The sequence below is a fragment of the Drosophila arizonae genome, chromosome 2, assembly GCF_054131065.1.
Source record: "Drosophila arizonae isolate 15081-1271.41 chromosome 2, UAZ_ARI_1.0, whole genome shotgun sequence".
Taxonomy (NCBI): domain Eukaryota; kingdom Metazoa; phylum Arthropoda; class Insecta; order Diptera; family Drosophilidae; genus Drosophila; species Drosophila arizonae.
In genome coordinates this window covers 20,184,582-20,206,971 of record NC_142922.1, presented here as the reverse complement: position 1 = coordinate 20,206,971, position 22,390 = coordinate 20,184,582, and the positions used below count along the sequence as shown (strand labels likewise).

Genomic DNA, 22,390 nt, shown 5'->3' with positions numbered 1-22,390 from the left:
TTCAATGCCAATGGATATCAATAAGTTGGCGCCAGTTCAGTCGGGATGCCAGCCAGACAGCTAGTTGCAGAGCCAGAGAGCCAGAGAGTCAGACATTCAGCTAGCTGGCTGCCCTTGAAGTTCTCTCAAGGAAATCGTTTTCAATTACGGCACTGGCTGCTCCGGCAACTATTCCGGCATGCCCTTGCCCTGTCAGCAGGGTGACTGACAGCAGAGGGGGTGTGGGCCGGCCGAAGCCAACAATTGGGCTTATAAATAAATATTTATTCGATTTCATTGGCCAACTGCTGCCTCTGCAGAAATCAGTTTGACGTCGCTGCGCAGTGTGCGATGTGTGTAATAAAGCGCTTGTAAATCAAATCATTCGTTGTGACGACCCCAAAGACCATTAATTGTATCAGTCAGTATCGTGCGCCGCTCTCCCGAGAGTTGCGCCCAAAAGGCATTAACATTGCATGCTAAACACGTTAAGAGCCGGCTGGTAATGAAACAATTAAATAAACTGGCACGCAAACACCCAGATGATGTAAGCAGCGCAATGCTACACAGAAATACTAAACTATTTGCCATATATTACATCTGTAAGGACTTGATAGATTACTCCGGAAAAAACAAGAGAGGGATTTGATATTTTAACCAAGCTAATTTATATATCACACTGTTGAGGTGGGTGTACTCCGATTAAGTCAGCATGAGCCGATGAGATCTGAGAATGAATCAATTAATACTCGAATATAGAGAGGTAGTAGATTGAAACTTTTAAATATTATATTATTTATATATATGTATGTAGATATTCATTTATTAGACGTTAGAGCTAATGTAAATTTAAACTAAGAGTCTGACTTTTTAAAATATATATTCAAATATCATTTGTAAGTTTTAAAATCTTTTTTTTTTTTTCTTAAAGCAGAAAAAAATATTTTTTTTATTTTGTTTTAATTTTATTTATTTATTAGTTATTATTATTAGTTATTATTTTTTATTATTTAAAATTTATTTATTTATTGTTATACTTATTTATTTACTTAAAAAATTTTGTTTGTTTATTTATTTTTTTAATTAATAACTTTTTTTATATTTTTAATTATTATTTTTTATTCATTTATTTAATTACTAATTTTATTTATTTATTTTAATGTTATTTATTTAATTTTTTTTTACCTTCCTAATAAATATAAAAGAACGAATTACGCAGCTTAAAGTGCTTCGCTTAAGGAACGTTTTCTATAGAAATATATATTGCCTTACATTAAAATTCAAAGCACGCCATAGTCCCACAATTTCGCCTCAATAGTTGTTTTTTATTTTTATTTTATTATTATATTTTTGGGATTTCAAAGTAAACTCAGAAGCCACTCAGAAACTTACACCACTTGATTTCTAATAAAATAAGGCAGCCAGTCCCAAAGCAAATCCAGCAAGTGTCCTCGTTCTTCAGCAATCCGTAGTAATCTCAGCTAGTTTCTTGAGGACGCATTGTCTTTGAGCCGAACAGCTTTGACAAGCTCTTTAATGAGAGCTGCTTAAGAAATTGAGAGAAAAATTCCAGCAGAAAAGGAAAAATGTCTTTGCTTAGCTAAAATAAATTCCAGGAATGTTGCCTTGGCTCATCTCAATTTAAACTGAACTGAGTTGAGTTTCAGTTTCGATTATGCTTGCAATAAATTTGTTTGCGAGCCAGAACATAATTTGTAAATCTCATTTTGAAAAATCTTGCAAGCAGCGTAATTTGTCATTTGGGAAATGCTGCTAACTAAATTCAAAAAGCAATTTGAAAGTCGAGAAGCGACTTCTAATTAAGGTGTTCGACATATTTAAGTCAGCTGTGAGCTTTAATTATAGTCGTTCGCTACTCGGGCAGTCAATTATATTGGCATATATTTTAAGACTGCCCGGGCCAAGGCAATTATTTATTGCTGGACGTTCTTCGATATTCAGGTTACGTGACTGCCGCAAAGAGCGAGCGGGCGGGTCAAATGTCAAATTTAATCACAGCTAATAATGAACATTTCATGAATGAAAATTTTCAACGAAAAATATCTTAAAGCCAACAACCAACAACCAACAGCCCACAGCCAACAGCAAAAGCGGCTCGAACACTGCGTGACAATGGCACATTGTTGCCCGGGGTTCTGCCTCTGAATTATTGCTGATGGGGCTAATGGCGTACCCACATACACGCATACGCCCACATATGCGCCCGCATTTGTGGAAAGTAAATACACGCACACCCACTCACACACACACACATGGCCATAACATTGAACTTCGCCATTCGCTGTCCATCAACAATGAGTTTGCACTGGAATTATTTATAAGTAAGTGGCCCTGCCATTTGGTTGACTCTTCCGATGGACATTTATTTGTGCTGTTCACCGTTCACCGTTCACAGTTTTTGCCCCCTCCCCTCTTCTGCGTGCCATTCTATTTTTAGTGTCAAGTGCAGTCTGACGGGCCGATGTGGCGTATACGTAATTCGGTTGCGTGCCAAATGCATACATAATTTTATAAAATCATAAACAGCAACAGTGGGCACTCAATGGCATGGACATGCTCATATGTATGCAGCTGCCAATTAGCCCTTAGCTGGTATCTCCTTGTTGTTTTTGTTTTCTTTTCTAATTTGTTGTTGGCGCTGATGCATGGCAATTATGACGCTTATTTGAAGCGAATTAACGTGCGATTCGCTGATTGCTGTGGGAGCATTTTGTGAGTTTTGATTGCTCCTGTGTGCGACATCTGTCTGCCTCACTCTCTCTCTCTCTCTCTCTGTGGGAGGGACTGATTGGCCACTTTTCACAGTTTAGGGCAGGCTGTGGTTTGCTGCTAAGCGGTGCAAATTGCCGCTTAAAGATGCGACAATTTCAGAGTCACAATTATTCAGCGCCTCTTGCTAACGAAGCAATTGACAACAACTCTTGAGCATAATTGCCCGCCGATTGAAGTTAAATGAACTGTCCTCTGAGCTGTTTGCACAAATTGGGCGCAAGTCAAAGGCAGAAGCGAGCATGAGGCAAAGCAAAGAGAGAGTACAGTCGCACTGACTGCCTAATGCTCGCTTACTGCAAGAGCATGTGAATTATTGTAGAGAAATGCGATAGTACAATCTACTTGGAGTTGAAACAGAGGAGTGTATCATAATATTAAGTCAGACCTCATTTAAAAGACTGAATGAATTGGCAATTTAAAAGCTTAACCGTACTGATCTAGCTATAAATTATATACATGTTTGCTATCTGATGAGTGAACCCATTCACATTATCGGAGAGTAACAATGGACATGACAAATATACCCTTGACGACCTGTGAACGAGTATCGAGCAAGTTAAAGTAATAACTAAATTATTACTATGTGTACTACACACTATATGGCACATACACATGCATGTATGTACGTAATATATAACCAATAAAAACATGCATTTTGTTAAATTCTTGCGCGGCTATAATACGGCATTTGAGTTTTGTTGTAGCAGATGCTTGCGGCGCTCTGCTAGCTTGGGCCGCAGGCACTTTTGATGGCAGTTTTATTGATTTGTTGTTGCAAACTTTTGCAGTGCTCGGCTTCAATTTATGGGGCTAACAACAGCGAATCCAACAACAACAACAGCAACAACTGAAACACGACCCTGAAAGCAGCGCCAAAAATTTGCATGCGCAGACCAAATTTATTTTATTTTTCACACACAAATATACATAAATATATATATATATATATATATAGATTTATACTTATATATATGTAGGTACACGATTTAATTTTGGAGGGCACCACAAAAATGCCGAGCAACAAATTTAAACAGTACACGCCCATTTACTTTCCAGACACTTTGTTATTTATTCTCTCTTTGCGCTGTTTTTTGCTGGCTTTTGCATTTAATGTTCATATAGAGTCATATTTGAATTTGTGCCGGGAATAATAATGGAGGCTGGCATTAGCATAAAACGCTTTTTCAGCGTGCTCAGCGGACGGTGCAAAAAAATATGCTACGAAAAGTTTGTATAAACCGCAAGCGCTAATTAAAAGAAATAACAAACCGAACTGAAATGCGACAACAAATGGCTGCTGCACTAAGCCGATGCACGAATAGCACAGCTGAACAAAATAAAAAAAAAATAAAAACAAAAAACAAATAATAAAAGCCGAAGCGAGGCGAGAGAAAATAATTAAGAGAATTGCGTATACGCCATGTGGCGCTTTAAAGGTGTGTGCGTGACGCGTTAATTGCTTTTAATGAATTTTCGTGGCCTTCCACCTATAAAAGGCGCCCTGATTGCGACTAGTTCACAATGGCCGTGCACCAGTCGAAAATGAAAGCAATTAGATTTCTGGCCCCGAAAAGCGCAGTCAAAGCGCTGCCAAGCAACCAGAGTTCATAATTAAAAGTGAAGCTATAGAAGGAACCTGGATTGCTGAGATGAATGGACCCTAACTACATAATCAGCACAAAGGCACTGAAGGACGAACTGTCGACTCTCGTTGAGCGGAAAATTGCAATTATTGTTGCTCTTTTATGTTGGCAGAAACTATTTTTTAATCCAGTTTAGCATCGTCAAGCTCTTGAGTAAATACTTAGAAAAACATTTATACCAATGTATAGAAAAGAAGATACAACAGCCGAGTGTCCTTGTTGGCTTGCTCTTTTGATAAGTCGACATGAAAACATGAAAGTTTTCACGCCACTCTCAGCTACGCAATGTCCTTCAAGCATTCTGCATTAAAGCCATTTGTTGGGTCAAGTATTAATGCGTTGGCTGAGTATCTACTCCCACGCAGATATCCATATGAGCACTCAAGCCCCCCCCCCCCCCCCCCCACTCCCCATTTCCAGTGGCGGCAGCCAAGCGTTAAGAGCAACATCAAGGCCTTGGGGCCACTGCGAGCGAGTCAGCCCGGCCCCTCGGGTGCTCTACTTATTTACACAAGCCAAGAAGTGTACATATTGTCAGATTTGAACAATTATTTGTAGAATTATGAGGCGTACGAGTGTGGGGATGCATGAATGCTCTGAGCCACAAGAGTCCAGCCGAAGTCACGTGTTGGCCCGTCCTTTGAGCGAATCAAAGCTAATGACGGGTCGTTAGCCGCCAAGTTCAACCAACTGGGACGGCCAGAGTCACGTATTCTAATTTCATTTCAGCCTTATTTCACCTTTAGCACTGCTGTCCAATTTAATGCCGCCTCGATTTATTTGCCTGTTGAGGCTGAAATCCTGAAACATGTCGAGCAAATCGTCAAAGGAATGTCGCTCAGCCTTTTGTTGCCGACCGGCTGCCCCCGGGCCATTTGGCGAACGCATTATGCCGTTGATTAAGGCCTATGCATTATTTATGTAGGTCAGCGAAACGACCTTTAATTGGCTCGCAAGTGCGCTGCAATGTCCTTACTCTTCCTGCCACCCTTCTCGTTCTTTCCAACAGTTATATTTAGCGGCAGCACGAAAGTCCGCCCGACCTGCCGAGGGGTCAGGGGAGCGGAAGAAGGACAAATGGTGTGTCCTACTCCTCGAAGCGATCATTATGGGGAATCATCTATTATGGAAAATGTCTAATATTTATTTTTACATTTTTGTATGCATGTTTTCTTTATTTATTTTTTAAATACATATGATTTATTATTTAGATATTTTTTAAATTTAACTAGTTATTTATTTATTTATCGTTTTAATATTTACTTTCTCTTAATATTTTCCATATACATATACATATACATATATTCATATACTTAAAAAGTTATATATTCTTCAAAAATTTATTAATTAATTTTCAATTTATTTATTTAGTTTTTTGTTAATATTTACTAACCCTTAATATGAATGTTTCACTTGTGTATTTTCTTTTCCAAACGTACTTCAGGATCATCAAAATATTTTTTGTTTATTTTTGTTTTTTAGATATATATTTTTTAGTTGCATTATTTATTTATTTATTTGCTTGTTGATAAATGTTTACATTCGCTTAATATTCTTGCATGTTGCACTCTTGTATTTTCTTTTTGAAATGTATTTCAGGATATTTGAGGAGCACAACGCATGACGTCGCCGGGTGGTGCAACAAATTTCCGAGCTGAATACAATGGCTGGCATTTTGCCAAGGTAGCCGAGGTAGTCGGCGGGCAGCGCTGCCAGCGGCGACATTTGTGCAATTGAAAAGTTTTTACTCGGAACAGGCCAACAATGAAATTTCACGCATGCCAAGCGGACAACGTGAGCAGTTAGGCCAGACAGAGAGAGCAAGTGATGTAATTGTGTGCGAGCGAGTGAGTGCGAGAGAGAGAGAGAGGGAGAGAGGGAGGGAGAAGCCAAGCCTGAACAAGCCCGTGTGCTTCTCCCTGCAACTGTATTGCACTTCAACAATTTACTCAATGAATCATGGACAACAGCTGATTTATATTTATGAGCACACTCACACACACACACACTCACACACACACAAATACAGGCGGCCCTGCACTTGGAAAATGCGTGTGCTGGCAACGATTGGTGTCCTTGATACGATTCAAGTACGACCATCAAGTGCGCCAAGTGTCTCATTGTGCATTTGTGTGTCCAGGGCGCATCGAAGGTCGCCGGCTATACTAAGGCTCGTTATAGTCGGGCAATGTCATTAGGCACTACTAAACGTGGGGGGTGGGGGGTCGATTCGGGACTTTGGCTTTGGGCTCACATTGGATTGGGGTTGGCCGAGTCAGGCCGGTTCTAGTTCTAGTTTCCTCTGCCCATTGTGAATGAGCTAAAAATCAATTGAGTGACTTTGCATGTCCGAATATCCAGCTATTTTTACCCTGCCCAGCACGTGCGCAAAACTTTCTCTTGTTGCCTTACTATTCTCTCTCAGTGAATCTGGCGAAAGGGGGAAAAACGAGACGCGTAAAACGAGTGATGAAATGAAATGTGGAAAATCCCGCGGCAGCTATTGTTGCCATTCCTTTCCAGAATTGCAGTTGTTGATGGCACTGTACTATGTGTGTGTGTGTGTGTGTGTGTGTGTGTGTGTGTGTGTGTGTGCTTGCTTGTCGGCTTTAGGTAACCAGCAGAGAACACAACACGTCAACAGCGACCGGCTCAGGTGTGGTCTTTGTTTGCCACAGGTAGGGCAGCAGGTGCGCGGGCGGCGTCGGCAGTGACTGCCGCAGCAGCCGCAGGCGCATCATTTGCGCTCTTTACTGTTTGATTAACGGTTTAACGATTTGAGCAAACAATTGCGCCAACAGCAGCAGCAGCAGCAGCAACCATAACAACAACAACAACAACAACAACAACAACAACAGTAAGCAGTAAGCAGTAACAACAAATGGCTGTTAACCAAAGTGTGTGCGCTCGCATCCAACTCTTGGCTTACAAGCGACCAGGCTGGGGCGCCCACAGCAGCCACGCCTCCTCGCTGTGCAGCTACATGTTGTTTCTCAATTAAAGCAAAGTGCTATTGCGAGCATGTTCAACAAAAGCTCTGTTGGCCAAATTATAAGTAAATATTTACCAACAAATTAGCTGCCGTCCACAATGTAGAACATTTCATTTAAACACCTGTTTAGCTTGATATCATTTATGAGAAATTTAATATCTATAATTAAAACTTGTCGCTTAGCTTTAGTTTTACACAGAAGAGATCAAAAGCTCGAATCTAATGTCAATTTCCATTGAAATTTACTGACAGACAAAAATAATACAAATTGGCTAACATTTTTTCTCGTAATCCGAATAAATCCGTTGTCTTTTATTTTTTTGTTAGCTCAACTTTGTTGTGTGTGTATTTTTTTATTTTTTATTTATTTATTTATTTTTTTTTTTTGTAGAGCTTATATGTAATTTCCGTAGCAAAATGTTTTACAGAGAACTCGAATATATTCAATTTGTTGTCACGGGCAACCGGAAGTGTGAAATATCTCGTTGAATGCATTTCAAGCAATTCTAACTTCGACTCGCAGCGCGTGTTAAGTGACTTGAATTAACGCAGCACAGCAAATGTAATTGGGCTTCCTTTTCGAAACCTTTTCTAATTATATTGCAAGTATTTGCGGGTGTTTAACTTAAAGTCATTTGCTAAAGCAATTAAAACTTGATTTGATTTGCTAAACTAATTCAATTGAGTAATGGCTTTGTTTATGTTGCTTGTTGTTTATCTTGTTTGCCTCTTTGAGATAAGTTCGTCTGGATGCCAGCAAAACTCTCGAATCGATGACATTAGTCCAATGAGATTCATTAAAATTTAATGAGCTCGAATAACAGTGTTAATTGTTTGATGTGTGACTGTATGAGCATGTGTGTGTGTGTGTGTGTGTGAGTGCGAAGCATGAATATTTCATGTTTAGCAGAATTTGCAATGCCTTAAATAACCTAAGCAGATCAAGCTGCTGGGCGTGGCATATGCGACGGCTGTGTTTATATAGAAATATATTTTTAGATTTTAGGCATTTGCAATCAAATTTACCGTTTGATGGCAGATTATATGGGTATATATATGCTCGAAATGAACATGAGACGTGCACTAATATTGTTAGTTTAGATATGTATCTGAAGTTATGCAAATGAACTAGAGTTACAGTTATAAAAACCACGCTTATAGCGTCGGTAGACAAACTTATATGGCTATAGAGTCTGCCCGATATAACGACGGTGCCTTGAGCGTTGCTATAACCTAGAATCCAGTTATCGAAAGCGCTTGAACTAATTTGATAAAAGATATATCAGAGCTAGTAGTTAATTAGAAGAAATATAAGAATTGCACTATATATTTATAGGCAATGTCGTCCTGACTATAAAGACTATCTCATTGAAGTATTAAGGGATATACGTGCATGAACTGATTCGATAAAAAAAAAAAACATATATTAAAAATATTAGAAAGAAATCGTAGAATTGCACTAGATATTTCTAATCAATGTCTATAAAAGTATTAGGTTCATCTGATTGATTAAGTATGTCCAAGGCATATATGCCCAAGGTATACAAAGGGTAGCTAGACTATATAATAATCACTGTTGGTCTTCATACGCTTTATATGAGTACGGAAGATGCACAAATTCTATATTTTTCATATATTTCAAAAGAAATTAAGCTGCATGGTCGTAGCGGATCTACTTCACTATATGCTTTATGTGGTATTATTAGGTAGGGATATATGAATGTACGCATGCATGTTTGTTAGTCGAGTCTGCACTTTGCCTTATTAACTGTGCGAACTTTGCTATTCCTGAGACTGGCATTGTTGACTTCTTTGCAAATTGGTTTTTCGCAACGAAATGCTTGGGTATTTGGCTTCAAGTCTATATTGCTGTTGCTGCCGCTGCTGCTGCTGCTGTCATAGCTGTCATTCAGGCACATTTTCCGATTGTTGTTGTTGCTGTTGACTGAGGCAGCGCTGCGTTCGCATCCAATTACTTCGTCGCGTAAATTAAGCAGCCGGCATTGAAAGACGTCACTCCAGTGTGCAGAGTCAGCCCATTCCTATATGGGAATGGCACTGGCAACACAATTTCAAGTGCTCCCCATTTGCGTACGTACACCATGCTTATTTTTCATTTGCTTTGTAGTAAAAAAAATTTGATTATGGTTTTTTGTTGAAGACGGTTAATTTCATTTCAGCCAGGCCGCGACAAGGCAATGCTGAGTGATGTGGCAGCTACCCGGCAAGTGGGTGAGCCCCCTCGACACGCCTCGCCATCGACTAATTTCATTAAAAGCCCAGGCACAAATTTATATGTTTAACAGATTTTGCAAGAACAACAAAATTAATGGAATAAAAATAAGTCGCAACTGGAAGCCCAACTCATTTTACAACTTTTACGAACCTTAACCTTTTTTTCTTTTATAAGGCCGAGTTCATAGCAAACATACTTATGTATATTATGTATGTACTGCACAGTTGCGAAAGTCTGAGTAGCTTAATTAAGAGTCGCTTTCATCGCATCGCATCGCATCGCATCTCATCGCGTCGCATCGCATCGCATCATCACATCTCGTCCTGCAAGTAAAGTTTCTCTAATGAGCCTTCACTTGATTTTGTTTCGGGCTCGTCTTATTCAAAGTTCAGCTTCGGTCGCTGCGGCCGCTGCGGCCGCTGAGTCCAATGAGGGTTCAATAAGCAGCGTATCAGGACCTTCTGCGAACTGGCTGAAAATGCTAATCAACAGCTTAAAATTTAATTTGGGCCTTGGCCATGTAAATAAACAAAATCAGCCGGACCCACAAGCAGATTGGGCAAGTGCAAAAAAGTCAACTCAAGCTGGGGCCAACGAGCACGAGCGAACAGAGTTCTGTGTACTTAGGAGTGCGCTGGTCGCTTGGTCATTTATGACATTGACATTGTCCCGAAATTCAATTCCGAGCATTTGGTTAACTTTGTTAAAAAGTCCAAAATGAAAATCAGGCAGAAAGTCAGAAGTGTCGACCACATTGTGGCCTTTTGCCGGCTTAACCAAGTTTTCGTTGCGTATACGCAGCGTGGACCGTCAAATGCAAAGAGAAGCAGGTAGGCATAAGCTGTTGCTGGTGCTGCCAGACAAATGCTAAGCCTCAAAGTAACGCTGATGAGCTGAGAAACTTCGTTGTGAAGAATGATTTCATTTCGACGGGCGACGGATATTTTGACTCCGGGCTTCGGAATGGCCCTTCTGGTGTGGGGCGGGCTACTCTGTAAAGCGTATACAAAATCGATAATAGCATAAATAATGCATACACGACGCCGGTAGCAAGGCTCGCATAACGTAAAAAAATACACAGAAAAACGCGAGCATAGAGACAATAGCATAGGCCCATGGGTGAGCGAAAGGACAAAGGAAAACACAAGGCTCATCTACCATGCTCACATCTGACTGAAACAACACTGATCCCAAAAAAAAAAGAAGCATGCATATATGTGAGTGTGAAAGGAATATGTGTGTTTGCTAGGCAAAGAGAGAGAGAGAGGTAGAGAGGTAGAGAGAGCGCAGGAAAACACGCTCGGCGGACATTTAACCAGCACACAATAGAATAGCTCAATGGCTTCTAAAGTTTGAAACTAAAGCAACGCCGGACCACAATGCGACGAGTGCAAAGCAAACACAGCTCGGATGAAGGCTGCTGATGTGAGAAGGCCTGCGAGGGCTGCCTCAGCAGTAGTGGCTCTCGCGCTGGCACCTTGACAGCGTCAAAGGCCGCGCGCCTCCTCGGCTGAGAGCAAAAATTTCTTGTACTCTATATAAATATTTCATCATTGAGTTTTTATTTGCATATAAATTGAACTACAGACTGGGAAGACAAACGCGCACGGATGGCAAATGTTTTTGATCTACTCTCAACTGAAGTGGGGGGAATTATTTAGTTCAGTTTGAAATTGAAATTGTTATTCAATTGACCTGAAGTTACTGTAAAAGTTTCCACGTCAAGGCCATAATTATATTAAATTAAATTTACATTTTATGTTTCATGTAAGAGGTCTAAGTTGCATTTTTTTAAATAACTGAAAAAATTACATAAAGGTAATTAATTATATTTATTTATATAAATTAACACTTTTGTATAGCGTAAATTGATTTAAAATAAAATAAAATAAATTTGATTTTAAATTTGATTTTTAAAAATTACAAATAAATTTTATATAAAAAATTTCAACTTTTTTTTTTTTTTTTTTTTTTGTGCTACTTTTATTAAAATTTATTATTCTTTTTTTTTGGGGTCCCCTATTAGAATCGATGCAATTTTTGCAATTATTCGATATCCTTTCACTTTCAAGAAATCGCTTAAATGGGTTTTAAGCATATCTTAAGTTAATCATTTGAATTGCAATTATAAACAATTCACATGCATTTCAAATCCATTTAATCATATATAGATATGAATATATACGTATATAAAGCTTCAGGGTATCTGCTGGTCGAGCATATCCAAAGCACACTGAATCCATTCGCGTCGCTTTCGATTGTTACAACGCAGAAGGTAAATTTCTATTTGCTTTAATTGTGTGCTTAGGGAACTTGTGTAATGGGAGCATAAATTATTTATTATTTATTTACTGTGAATGACTTGAGCTCCAGCTAATAATATTGTCAATGCAAATTGCTGAGCCGGAAGCGGAAGTCATTATAATGAGAGCCGCCGAATGATTGTTTGCGTTATTCGCGTAACTTTAGCTCTGCTCAGATATGTCAGATGCGCGGAATATTCATTTGCATATCTGCTATTGTTTCGCCCGTCTCATCGTCTCTCCGTCTGTTTGTCTGTCTGTCAGATTTACACTGAAGTGTGTAAATAAACATTTATACAGCCAAGTTATTTCAGCTATTTATTGGCCAATAAAACGTGAGCAGCAAAAGGCGTTTCCATTCGCACTTGAGTGCGCAATGAAAATGCAAAACTGTTTCAAATGCTTTTCCGGATTTGTAATTATTGTGAAGTGCAGCCAAGAGAGCAAACGATTTTTGGCAATTAAAATCGATTTCGTGTAGCACTTGTGGCTTTGATTTCGAGAATCATGCGCACTGTGCGTGAGAGCCTTAATTAAAGCATTTAATACAAGGAATTGTGTGGATATTCTCAAAAATATTTTGATACATAAGTTCAGATACCCATTTAATTGCCAGAAGAAGGAAAAGCATTTGATTGATGAAAATCCTGTCTGAATATGTGAAATTGGATTAGAATCAAACTCTGAGACTTATGATTACTGTGCTTGGACAAGCAATCGATTTTTGTGGGAAATGTGATGAATGATTCGTATATGCCAATTAATATTCAGAGCTAATTCATATGTCAGCTTTTGATTCATTTCAAATTCATGATCCTAAATAAAGTTTATTATATTACGTAAAGCATGCTCGAGTTTTCAGTGATATTTTGTGCAATAAATTAATAAAGCACTGCTTTAAAAACTCTTTCTCTGGGCCTGTTCAGACTGGGCCAAGCATGACAAGTTCATTAATTTCATTTTCAATCTAATCCAAGGAATTGGCGTTGGCATCCTCAACGATTTCCAGCAGCATCGCATCATTATGCTGGCAATGAATCTGATAAGCTTACAGCTAAATCCAAAACGGAGACGCCAATCAAGCAAAACCCAGCCCCCAGTCCCCAGCCCCCCGCTAACACCCACTGCAGACACCCACACAGCGACAGCCATGAGAATAGCAACCAAAAATGCCTAAAGGCATTTATTCTATTTATCATTTATCCAGCCATTTATCGAGAGACATCCGAGACGCTGCCTGAAGTATCGCCGGAATGAATAATGCCATTTACACTGGAAACATTTCAGTGCAAATATTTGCTCGCTTCAAGCATTAGCTGGCATTATCTCACTGAAAATAACTGGATTTCTATAATTTCTAAACTGTATACAGTTTAAGGTATTTTACTATCGGTTAACGGCACACAATGAACTTTGTGATTGTCGCAACTTTGCAGCTTGCCAAATGCAACATTGACAGTTCTAACTAGCTAAATCCAAACTGTATCTCACAGATACAAACTTTTTCGAGCGCAGCTCCAAAAGTTTCAATTCGTGCATGGAAATTTCTCTAAAATATGTTTGCGTGTATGTGGGTGTGTGTGGGTGTGTGTTGGTGTGTGTGGGTGTGTGTTTATTTAGGTGCGTGCTTGACTATTCTGTTGACGATGCAGCTCTGCAATTTATGCAAAAAGTTTGCATTGCTTGGGCACAGACATTCGGTGAATGCCAAATAGTGATGTGTGCGTGTGTGTGTGTGAATGTGTGTGTAGTTCCTGAGCTTATGGTAAATTTGATTCTAAAAGCCAGACAAATAAACCCAGTTTATTGAAAGGTAGTTGCAATTCACCCCCAATGTCCTATGCCAACAAAATCGATTTCCCCCAGCGCTCAGCACAGAAGGCTCTATTAAAAAAGCAAAAAAAAAAAAAAAAAAAAGAAATTATTATAAAGGAAAAAAAAACATCAGCAGCAGAGTAAAAGCAAATGTCAGGAGGCTGAGGCGACTCGCACGGCTGTGAGTGCTAAGCGAGGTGCAGAAGTGTAGCAGTGAGTGCTCTCCATAGAGAGTCCCATGGCAAATGCTATGTTCAGGCGCAGCGAGCAGAGCCTACAGCGAAGGCCAGAGGGTGGGTCCACTGAACCTGCACAGTGGGGCCAAATCGAGACTAAGCAAGAGACATAACAATCATGATTGATAGGGAGTTATAGCTAAACGAGAGAGTTGGATATTTTTAAATAGATCTTTGAGCTGAAGATAAATTAATTTACTTTTATTTACTTCACTCTCTTTCAAATATTATAGTTTATTGTGAAATGTATTTAAATATTTTGGTATTCTATTTTTTTATTTACTTCACTCTCCTTCAAATATTATAATTTATTGTGAAGTATATTTAAATATTTTGGTATTCTATTTTTATTTATATGTAAAATTCCTCTCTAATTCTCTTTTCTGTAAAATGCTTATGGAATTGCAGTAGTTGTATAAATTTTAAATATTTTTGCAGCATTTGTTGCATGATTCTTTTGAATATATCTCTCTCGCTCTGCCTCACTGCATCTTAAATATTTGTGGCACATTTTCGCATGCATCTTTGCCCCGCTCTGAAATATTTGTAAAAGCAAGTTGGTTTGTCTAAATCACTTGCTCTATCTCTCTCTCTTTCCCTCTCTCTCTCTCTCTGCTAGCACAATAGCCTATATTTTCATAGCAGTTTGCCGCACCTGTAACCAAGGTATGCTGAACACCTTTTGCTGCCAATGGCCAATCTCAGCTGTGTGTGTGTGTGGGTCTGTCTGTGTGTGTGGTTTTGTCGCAGGCCAACACGGGTCACAGGCATATTTGGAATATATAACCACTAGCATTTTAAAGTTTATTAAATGGAAACCCGAAAAATCCTAAGCCTAGCCAGGCCTCACACAGCAGCAATTGGCCAGTCTGCCGTTGTAATTTACGTAACCAGTCGAATGGTTTTTTTTTTTTTGTGTTTTTTTTTTCTCATTTCTTTTTGTTTGCGTGGATTTGGGTAGGTGGGCAGAAAAGTTTTTTTATTGTTCGCTTACTTGCTGAACGCGTGTCGGCTGTCCGCTTCGGGTGCTGGAGGTGGCGAGGGATCTGGATGAGCCTGAAGGTCTTGACGCCGTCATTGTCGTTGTTGATTTGCGTTTGGCTATGCTGCCTTTTGGTCTGGCGGCGGGGGCGAGGGGCGTCGATGGCTTCTGCGCTGTGGGCGGGGCTGTTGCTTGCGGCGTTTGCAACACGAGCAATGAAACTTTTTCTTTGACTGTTGCTTTTATCGCTCTTGATTACTGTTGTTGTTCTGATTGTTGTTGTTGTGATTGTTGTTGTTGTTGTTGTTGTTGTTGTTGTTGTTGTTGCTGCTATCGGGCAGAAACTTCTTACATGCGCCTCACCATTTGGTCTTTAACGATTTTTGCTGTTCTCTCTCTCTCTCTATCTCTCTCTCTCTTTTTGTTGTTGTTGGGCTATATTTAATTTGTCATTAGAACGAAGTTTGTGTTATTTTTATTGCTGTGCACAAACAAAAAACGCGAAATCGATTTGTTCGAACGTTATTTCTATTTGATTCACACGACTGTCCGCAACATGCGGCACGTTTTGGCAAGCAAAGCAATATAAACACACGCACACACACACACACACGCTCACGCATACACGGATAGAGACACAAATACTTGCACACAATTCACGATAGACTTCTTCTGTATCGGGCTTTTGTTGTTTAGCGGGCTTTGCGGGCCAAAATCGAAACACGCACGCACATGTTGGCGTTTAATATATGGCCGATGTCCTGTCGCCTGAAGCTCAAGTGGCACTTGAGCTAGACGCTGGCGACACTCACATCGACAACAGCAACAACGGCAACAGCAACAACGATAACGGTACCGGCAACTGTCAGTGCCACTTTAGTTCCCTTTTTGTAGCAACGTGTGTGACAAGTGGTCACAGGTTTCAATTATTGTTGCTGCTGCTGCTGCGCTGCTACTGCGCTGCTGTTGCTGTTGCTGATGATAATGTTGATGATGCTGACGATGTTATTGTTTTTATTTGACCCACGGGCCGTCGCATGGGCTGCTGCTGCGCTGTCGCTGGTGCCTGCTTCGAATACTGAACAGCAACTGAATCTGGCCACGGCAGGCCAAATCCTTTGCCGGTCAAACAGACAACAGCAGATGCGGCGAATTGGGGCGACGAGAGCGCGTCGGCGCACTCAGTTTGGCGCGCATGGCGAATTTGAAATGGGCGCAGAGTCGCATGCGAACGTAGCATATGCAAAAGGGGAGCAGAAAGCAAAGTTTCAGTGGGTTAAGACTTGAGCTGAGCGAAGCTAAACGAAATAGGTTGGACTCTTAAGTAGAAACTCGAACTGTCTCATGCATTGCTTTTAATAAATTTATCTGTAGAGAAATACCAATTTGATTGCTGTGGAGTCGAGCTTCGACTGGAGTCTCCCCTGAGCCGAGCCGCATAATCAAGTTGCCAAGTTTTTGCCCAGGGCAGCCGGCGGCAGAGCCAATGCTACTTGCGAATTTACATATCCATTTCTATACACAGTTGCCTGCTGCTGTCAGACTGCCGCATGCCGCATGCCGCTTGCCCCTTGCCCCTTGCCGCCATCGGTGTGCGGGGCGTCAATATTTGCATTTGTAATAACAATATTTTGATGGCATACCCCAAATGTGTGCGTAAATCTAAAAAAGATTTGTTATTGCTGGCTCGAGTTTGCGTTGCGCTGCGTTACGTTCCGTTTCATTCCATGTTTGCGCGGCTCAACAACAATCGGTGAAGGGAAAAGCAGCATAGATACGACAGCAACAACAACGACGTGAGCAACACTTGATGGCAACATGCCGGCGTCGGTGCCACAACATGTTTCAGCTTGGGCAACTTGATGTCGCTCGCTGGAAGTTATTAAAATTTCATAAAATATGAAAAAGCTGCAAATATATGAAACGACAACACATCTGATTTCTCGATTGTCGCCAGAGTCCCGTGTCACCGACAGTTGTCAATCCTCTGTCCCAGCTACCCATTCCCCCCCTATCTCTCTCTCTCTCTCTCTCTCTCTGTCTGTTTGTCTCGCTGATTGAAAATATGCAGCTTCCCCGTTCAGCTTGACATATCTTTTGCATTTAAATATTTAGTCAGCAGTCTCACAAGCTGAAAACTTAAATGCTCTGACAATTAACAGGCTTCATTGGTGGGGAAGTTAGACTAGGCCCATAACATTTTAGGTAAAGCTAGTATTCATAGTTTTTATTAATGATACCAATAGCTTTAACTAATCATGATCCAGATTATACTCATATCAACCACAGCAATCGCATCATATTATTTCGATATGTTCTTACTTTCCTTTTTTTTTTTTTTTAATTTATGTATTATTATTACTTAATTTTTTTTTTAATCTTTTAGTATCAATCCAAGCGAAATCATCAATCAATTTAAAATTCCCTTGATATGTGATTGATTTATTGTCTGTTGAATTCACTGCACAGTCTCTATCTCTGTCTCTCTCACTCTCCCTCTGAGCAAGAGCTTAGGCTATACACCAATTTGTGGAGAAGCATTTGTATGAGAGTTTAAAATTGATAAAAATAAAAATATTAATATATATAAATATAAATGTAGCTGAAAGACATCACCTAAGTCATCTTACGTGAATTCTATTATAATTACCACAATAATAATAATAATAATAATTTAGTATTTTCAAAAGTAATATCTATATACATATATAGATAACTCAATAGTTAGATATAACTTATGATAAATATACAGAATGAGAGCTATATGCCCTTGACCTTGTACCAGAGCCCAAGTTAAGAGGATATCCAACAGGCCTATCCTAAGCTGCCCTAAATATATATTTCAAGCTCTTAATCTGCATCAACTTAGGCGCTTTATATATAATCTTATTTAGTTAGCTGTCAATAAAGAAATTCCCGTTAATAGGCTTACCGCTTAAAAACGTAAATACATTATGAAACATTAACTAAAAAAAAGAAATGGATTACTGATATATAAATTACAAATTTTTAATGCAATTTGAAGTCTACATCAATCAGAGATCTCTCCTTGCCTTGTAAATAGAAGCTCATCAATAAGAGAAATGTAGTTAAATTGATTGATCAAATAGCTATGCCCATTAGCAGGGCATAGGTATATATATATACATATATATGTATATATATTGGTATTGGAAATGGCATCGTGGAAATGGCGCTCGGCTTTTGACACCTACGCGGCGACGTTGTCAATGTCACTTGTCATGGCCAAATTGGCGCATCTCATGAGCGATGATTGCCTGGCGGATATTATGGATCACCAGTGTGGGCGATGCACCCAGAGGCATCCAGAGATATCCAGGGCAGCCTGGGACAACCAGAGGCAACGGCAGCTGGGCAACTCTGACTCGAACGGCATGTTAAGTGGCAGAAGTCAAACGTGACAAGATTTAATTTTGACTTTGATGAATGTACATTGATTTTCCCTCATATTCGTGATGTCCATTTTTTTTTCTATATGCTATCGTTGTTGTTGTTGTTGCGCTCTGTGTGCAGCGGCGCAGCGCTAAAAACTTTTACATGCTTAAATTTTTATTAAATTGATGGATCTCGTAGACGAAATTAGCCATGCCGCATGCTCAGCATGAATATCGTTTCTGTGCTCAACATTTATTTAATTTCAGCTATATATATTCATAATATTTATATATAAATTATCTATATATATATAAATATATGTATGTATGCCTAAGTTTCGGCTAGCTGTGCCCGCTTCACGCGTATTTTGCGTGGAAATATTTAAGTTTATTTTTGGTACATAATTTCCTTAGGCATTTCCAATATAGCTCCGATACACACACACATACGCACACACACTACACACATTTGCATAGCTACAATATGATGTTTTATGAGTTTTTAAGATGCCAGAAACAAAAACAAAAAATGAGAAAAAAAAATATTTATAAAAGTTCTTCCACTTGGCACTTGGGCTCAGGAGGTTGGGCAAAGTTTTTGTTGGGACAGACTGCACCTGTATGGGGAAATAAATTTAGTTTTTAACGTGAAATGCGAACTCTGACCCAGCAGCCAACGGTTGCTGTTTGAAAGTATTTAAGTATTTGATTCCATGTCACATTTTGGCTGCTTCATTCGGTCGAAACGTTTCGCTTATTGGCGACGCAATAAGCTGATAAATTACACAAAACACAAGTAATGTGGCCCGCCCTCTATGCGTGGTGGGAGGGGACGGGCTTCGTTGCCATGACGCCGGTTAAATTATATGCCAAATAAAAATCACTCATACGCCGCGTGCGGCAGTGCGAGGGGAACCCCCGCTGTACTGCCACGCATTTCGCCGTCTGTCAACCGAGTCGAGATCTCAGCTGCCATTTGGAAGTTTACAACTGTCGCCGCTCGTAATCAGCTTTATTTCGGTGCCTGGTGATATGCCGTTAATGTACTTGAAGTGCGGCGTCTGGCCAACGTCTTGGCCTTGGTTACTTTCCAGTTGCGCCGTGGCGCGAACTTTGACAACTGCCAACCACCCCCGCCCGACCCCACCGCGCAATTCAGCCAAAGAACAGCGTTTATTATATGTATTTTCAAATATTTATTCTCATATATTTGCCTTTTGTTGTTGTGTTTCGTTAAATTACTTAATTTGCCCAATTGAATTTCAATAATTTCGTTATAGCTTTTACAATAGTTCACATCATATCTTATGATTCTGTGGTTTGGTTTTTTGGTTTTTGTTGCTGTTTGAACGCCTCGAGGCTGTTTGTTTCTGTATTAGTTTCGGTTTCGGTTTCAGTTTCAGTTTCAGTTTCTGTTGGTTTAGCTCTAGATCTCGGCATAGCAATGCTGTAGTTAAGCACAAAAATAAATAACACTCACGTTTTACATGTTAATATCCATATACAAATACAAATACAAATACAAATACAAATATAAATACAAATACAAATACAAGTACAGTTACATATACATATACTAGGTATATAAACATCGTTAGACATATAAATTAGTTTAGCTATTGATTTGTTTATAAAAATATAACAAGTTCTTTGGAGTTTGCTTCCATCATTCGTGCATCGATAAGGAAAATCAGATTCGAATGACATTTTATACAATATTAACATAAAGAGCTTTCACTCCTCATAATTGATTTGCCTTGCATTTTTGTGGTTTTCTTTTGTTTCTTGTTTCTCTTTTATTATTTACTTATTTTTGCTTTGCTTTGCTTTCTATCGGCTGACTAGAATCGTGGCTTTTAGCATTTGTTTCCTTTACGCATTCATTATATTTAAGTTGTTTATCTTATTGCATTATTATTATTTTTTCTAAAAATAAAAAGCTTCTTGGGTTGCATTTGAATGCACACAGTTCAAAGGAAGAAAACTAAACACAATGGCAAACTGATATTTTATTTATTTTTTATTTGTAATATTAACAAAGGACCTTCGTTTGCTTAGCGAACGATACGAACTGCTCTTTTTAAAGTCAACACATTGATCGAAATTCATATTCTTAGTTATTATTATTATTATTATTATTATTTTATTTTTCTTTTACGGAAGTCCAGATTCGGTTTCGGTTTCGGTTCAGTCCCACGTTGAGCTTGGGCCGCAGTTGCTGGAATCAAGTTGCTGACTTTGTAAGCAATGCAAAAGCCTTTCCCTTACAGGCGACACAGTCAACTTTATTCCAGGAACTGCAACGCAATTAATACACACACACACACACACACACACACACACACACTCACACTTTGAACACTTTGCATCGAATAGAAACACTTGACACGTCGAATTGAATTTAACTAGCGATATCGTTGTATATACTTGATCTATTTATAGTAGGGCTTTAAGTTGCACTAGATTACTTTTGATTTTGACTGCCACACTCGTTAATTTCCATTTAATTTATGCATTCGTTTAATTATGAAATTTCTCTATTTACTTTTATTATTATATAATATATATATATTTTTTTTTTCTTCTTTTTTTTGAGCATTCTTATTGCATGCGATTGTCGTTCAATAATATATAACATAACATTTTATTTCTATGCATATTTAGTATGTGTACTTACATATATGTATGTATGTATGTATGCATGTATATTTGGGTATAACTTCTCTGTTCAATTGAATTGCATTCTGTGTGCCATAAATTTGTTCAACTTGATCTCTATACAATGTTTAGCTAATTAGTTTATAACTTGTCATTTGGTTAATTGGCACAGTTTAAATATTAGTTAAACTCTCTCTATATATATTTATATACTATATTTAGTTTGTTGTTCTCTATTGCCTGGTTGCCTCATCCTCTGCTCTCCTATATGACGACATATGTAGTATATATATTGCTGCTTAGCTTTAGGTTTCTGATTGCCGGTTTCGTATGATGTTTTAACGTGCGTTTTAGTTTCGTTTTACTTCTGCTTTGCTTTTGCCGGGCTTTGAAATGTGTTTACAACCTGCGCTTAACTTAAAGTAACTATTTACACAAACAAATAAAATTATAAATAATAAATAAATCACTCATGCTCTTCTTTACTCATTCTCAGCCAAATTGAAGCTCCATCAGTGTAGCAAAAACGAAATGAAAGCGAACAGACAACGCGCCTCGCACACGGGTGAATCCGTAGATGTTGACTTAAATATTTACATGGCGAGTGCAAGCAGCATATTAATTTTAAAAATTAATGGAAAATTATAATTGCATTTGTTCGATTGACGCAACTGGGCCATTGTCTGGCTTTGGTTGCTGTGGTTGTCGTTGTTGCTGTTGCTGTGGCTGCTGCTGCTGCTGCTGCTGCTGCTGCTGGCAGTCTCTTACACATGACTGGAGGCCGTGGCGGCTGCTGCATTGTTGTTCTTGTTCCATTTGTTGATGTACTCCATGGGTATCTCGATCTGTATCTCCTGCACATCCTCGGCCGACAGGCTGCCCAGACTGGGCTTGGGCCTGGGGTTATCCAGCCGGGAACCGGGCGCGGCGCCAGCCGCCAGCCGCTGCTGCTGCTGGGCAATGGGCGTCAGCAGCGCCTCGTCCCTGTATTATAAGTTGTCCACCATCTGTGACTGGCGGCGATGCGAGGGCGTGTTCGAATTGAGATAGCTCTCCGAGTAGACGCTCTTCGCGCGCTGATCGTAGCGCAGGCTGGAGCGCCGTATGTCAATGTCCAGCGGCATGTGCCGGTCCTTCCACCAGTTGCAGAACAGGCAGAGCAGCGTGTTGCGGAAGGCCTCCCGGAAGTCGCGATTGAAGTACGCGTAGATCAGCGGATTGAGCGTGGAGTTGAAGTAGCCAATCCAGAAGAGTATCGAGACCACAATGTCTGGCACCTGGCACGCGTCGCAGGTCATGGAGAGCGTGTACCTGCGAATGCACGAACAATTCAAGCCACATTCATAACAAAAGAAATG

The 22,390-nt window shown here is 39.5% G+C and overlaps 2 protein-coding genes across 15 annotated transcripts in view; both read right to left on the bottom strand.

Moving 5' to 3' along the window:
• Positions 1-16,161, bottom strand: part of Octbeta3R (Octopamine beta3 receptor) — a 47,043-nt gene extending 30,882 nt beyond the window's left edge. Inside the window, exons 1-2 of one of the 14 annotated variants that reach the window (XM_089462110.1) lie at positions 15,629-16,161; positions 14,992-15,414 (exon numbers count right to left, since the gene is read on the bottom strand). The gene's annotated coding sequence lies outside the window, so the exon portion shown is untranslated. The other 13 variants (XM_089462109.1, XM_089462093.1, XM_089462094.1 and 10 more) reach the window with 13 other exon arrangements.
• Positions 16,162-19,546: 3,385 nt separating this feature from the next.
• Octbeta2R (Octopamine beta2 receptor) overlaps positions 19,547-22,390 on the bottom strand; it is a 48,926-nt gene continuing 46,082 nt past the window's right edge. Inside the window, exon 7 of the mRNA XM_018018073.2 lies at positions 19,547-22,343. Within this exon, the coding sequence (XP_017873562.1) occupies positions 22,022-22,343 (322 nt within the window). The 3' untranslated portion in view covers positions 19,547-22,021. The remainder of the gene's footprint in view (positions 22,344-22,390) is intronic.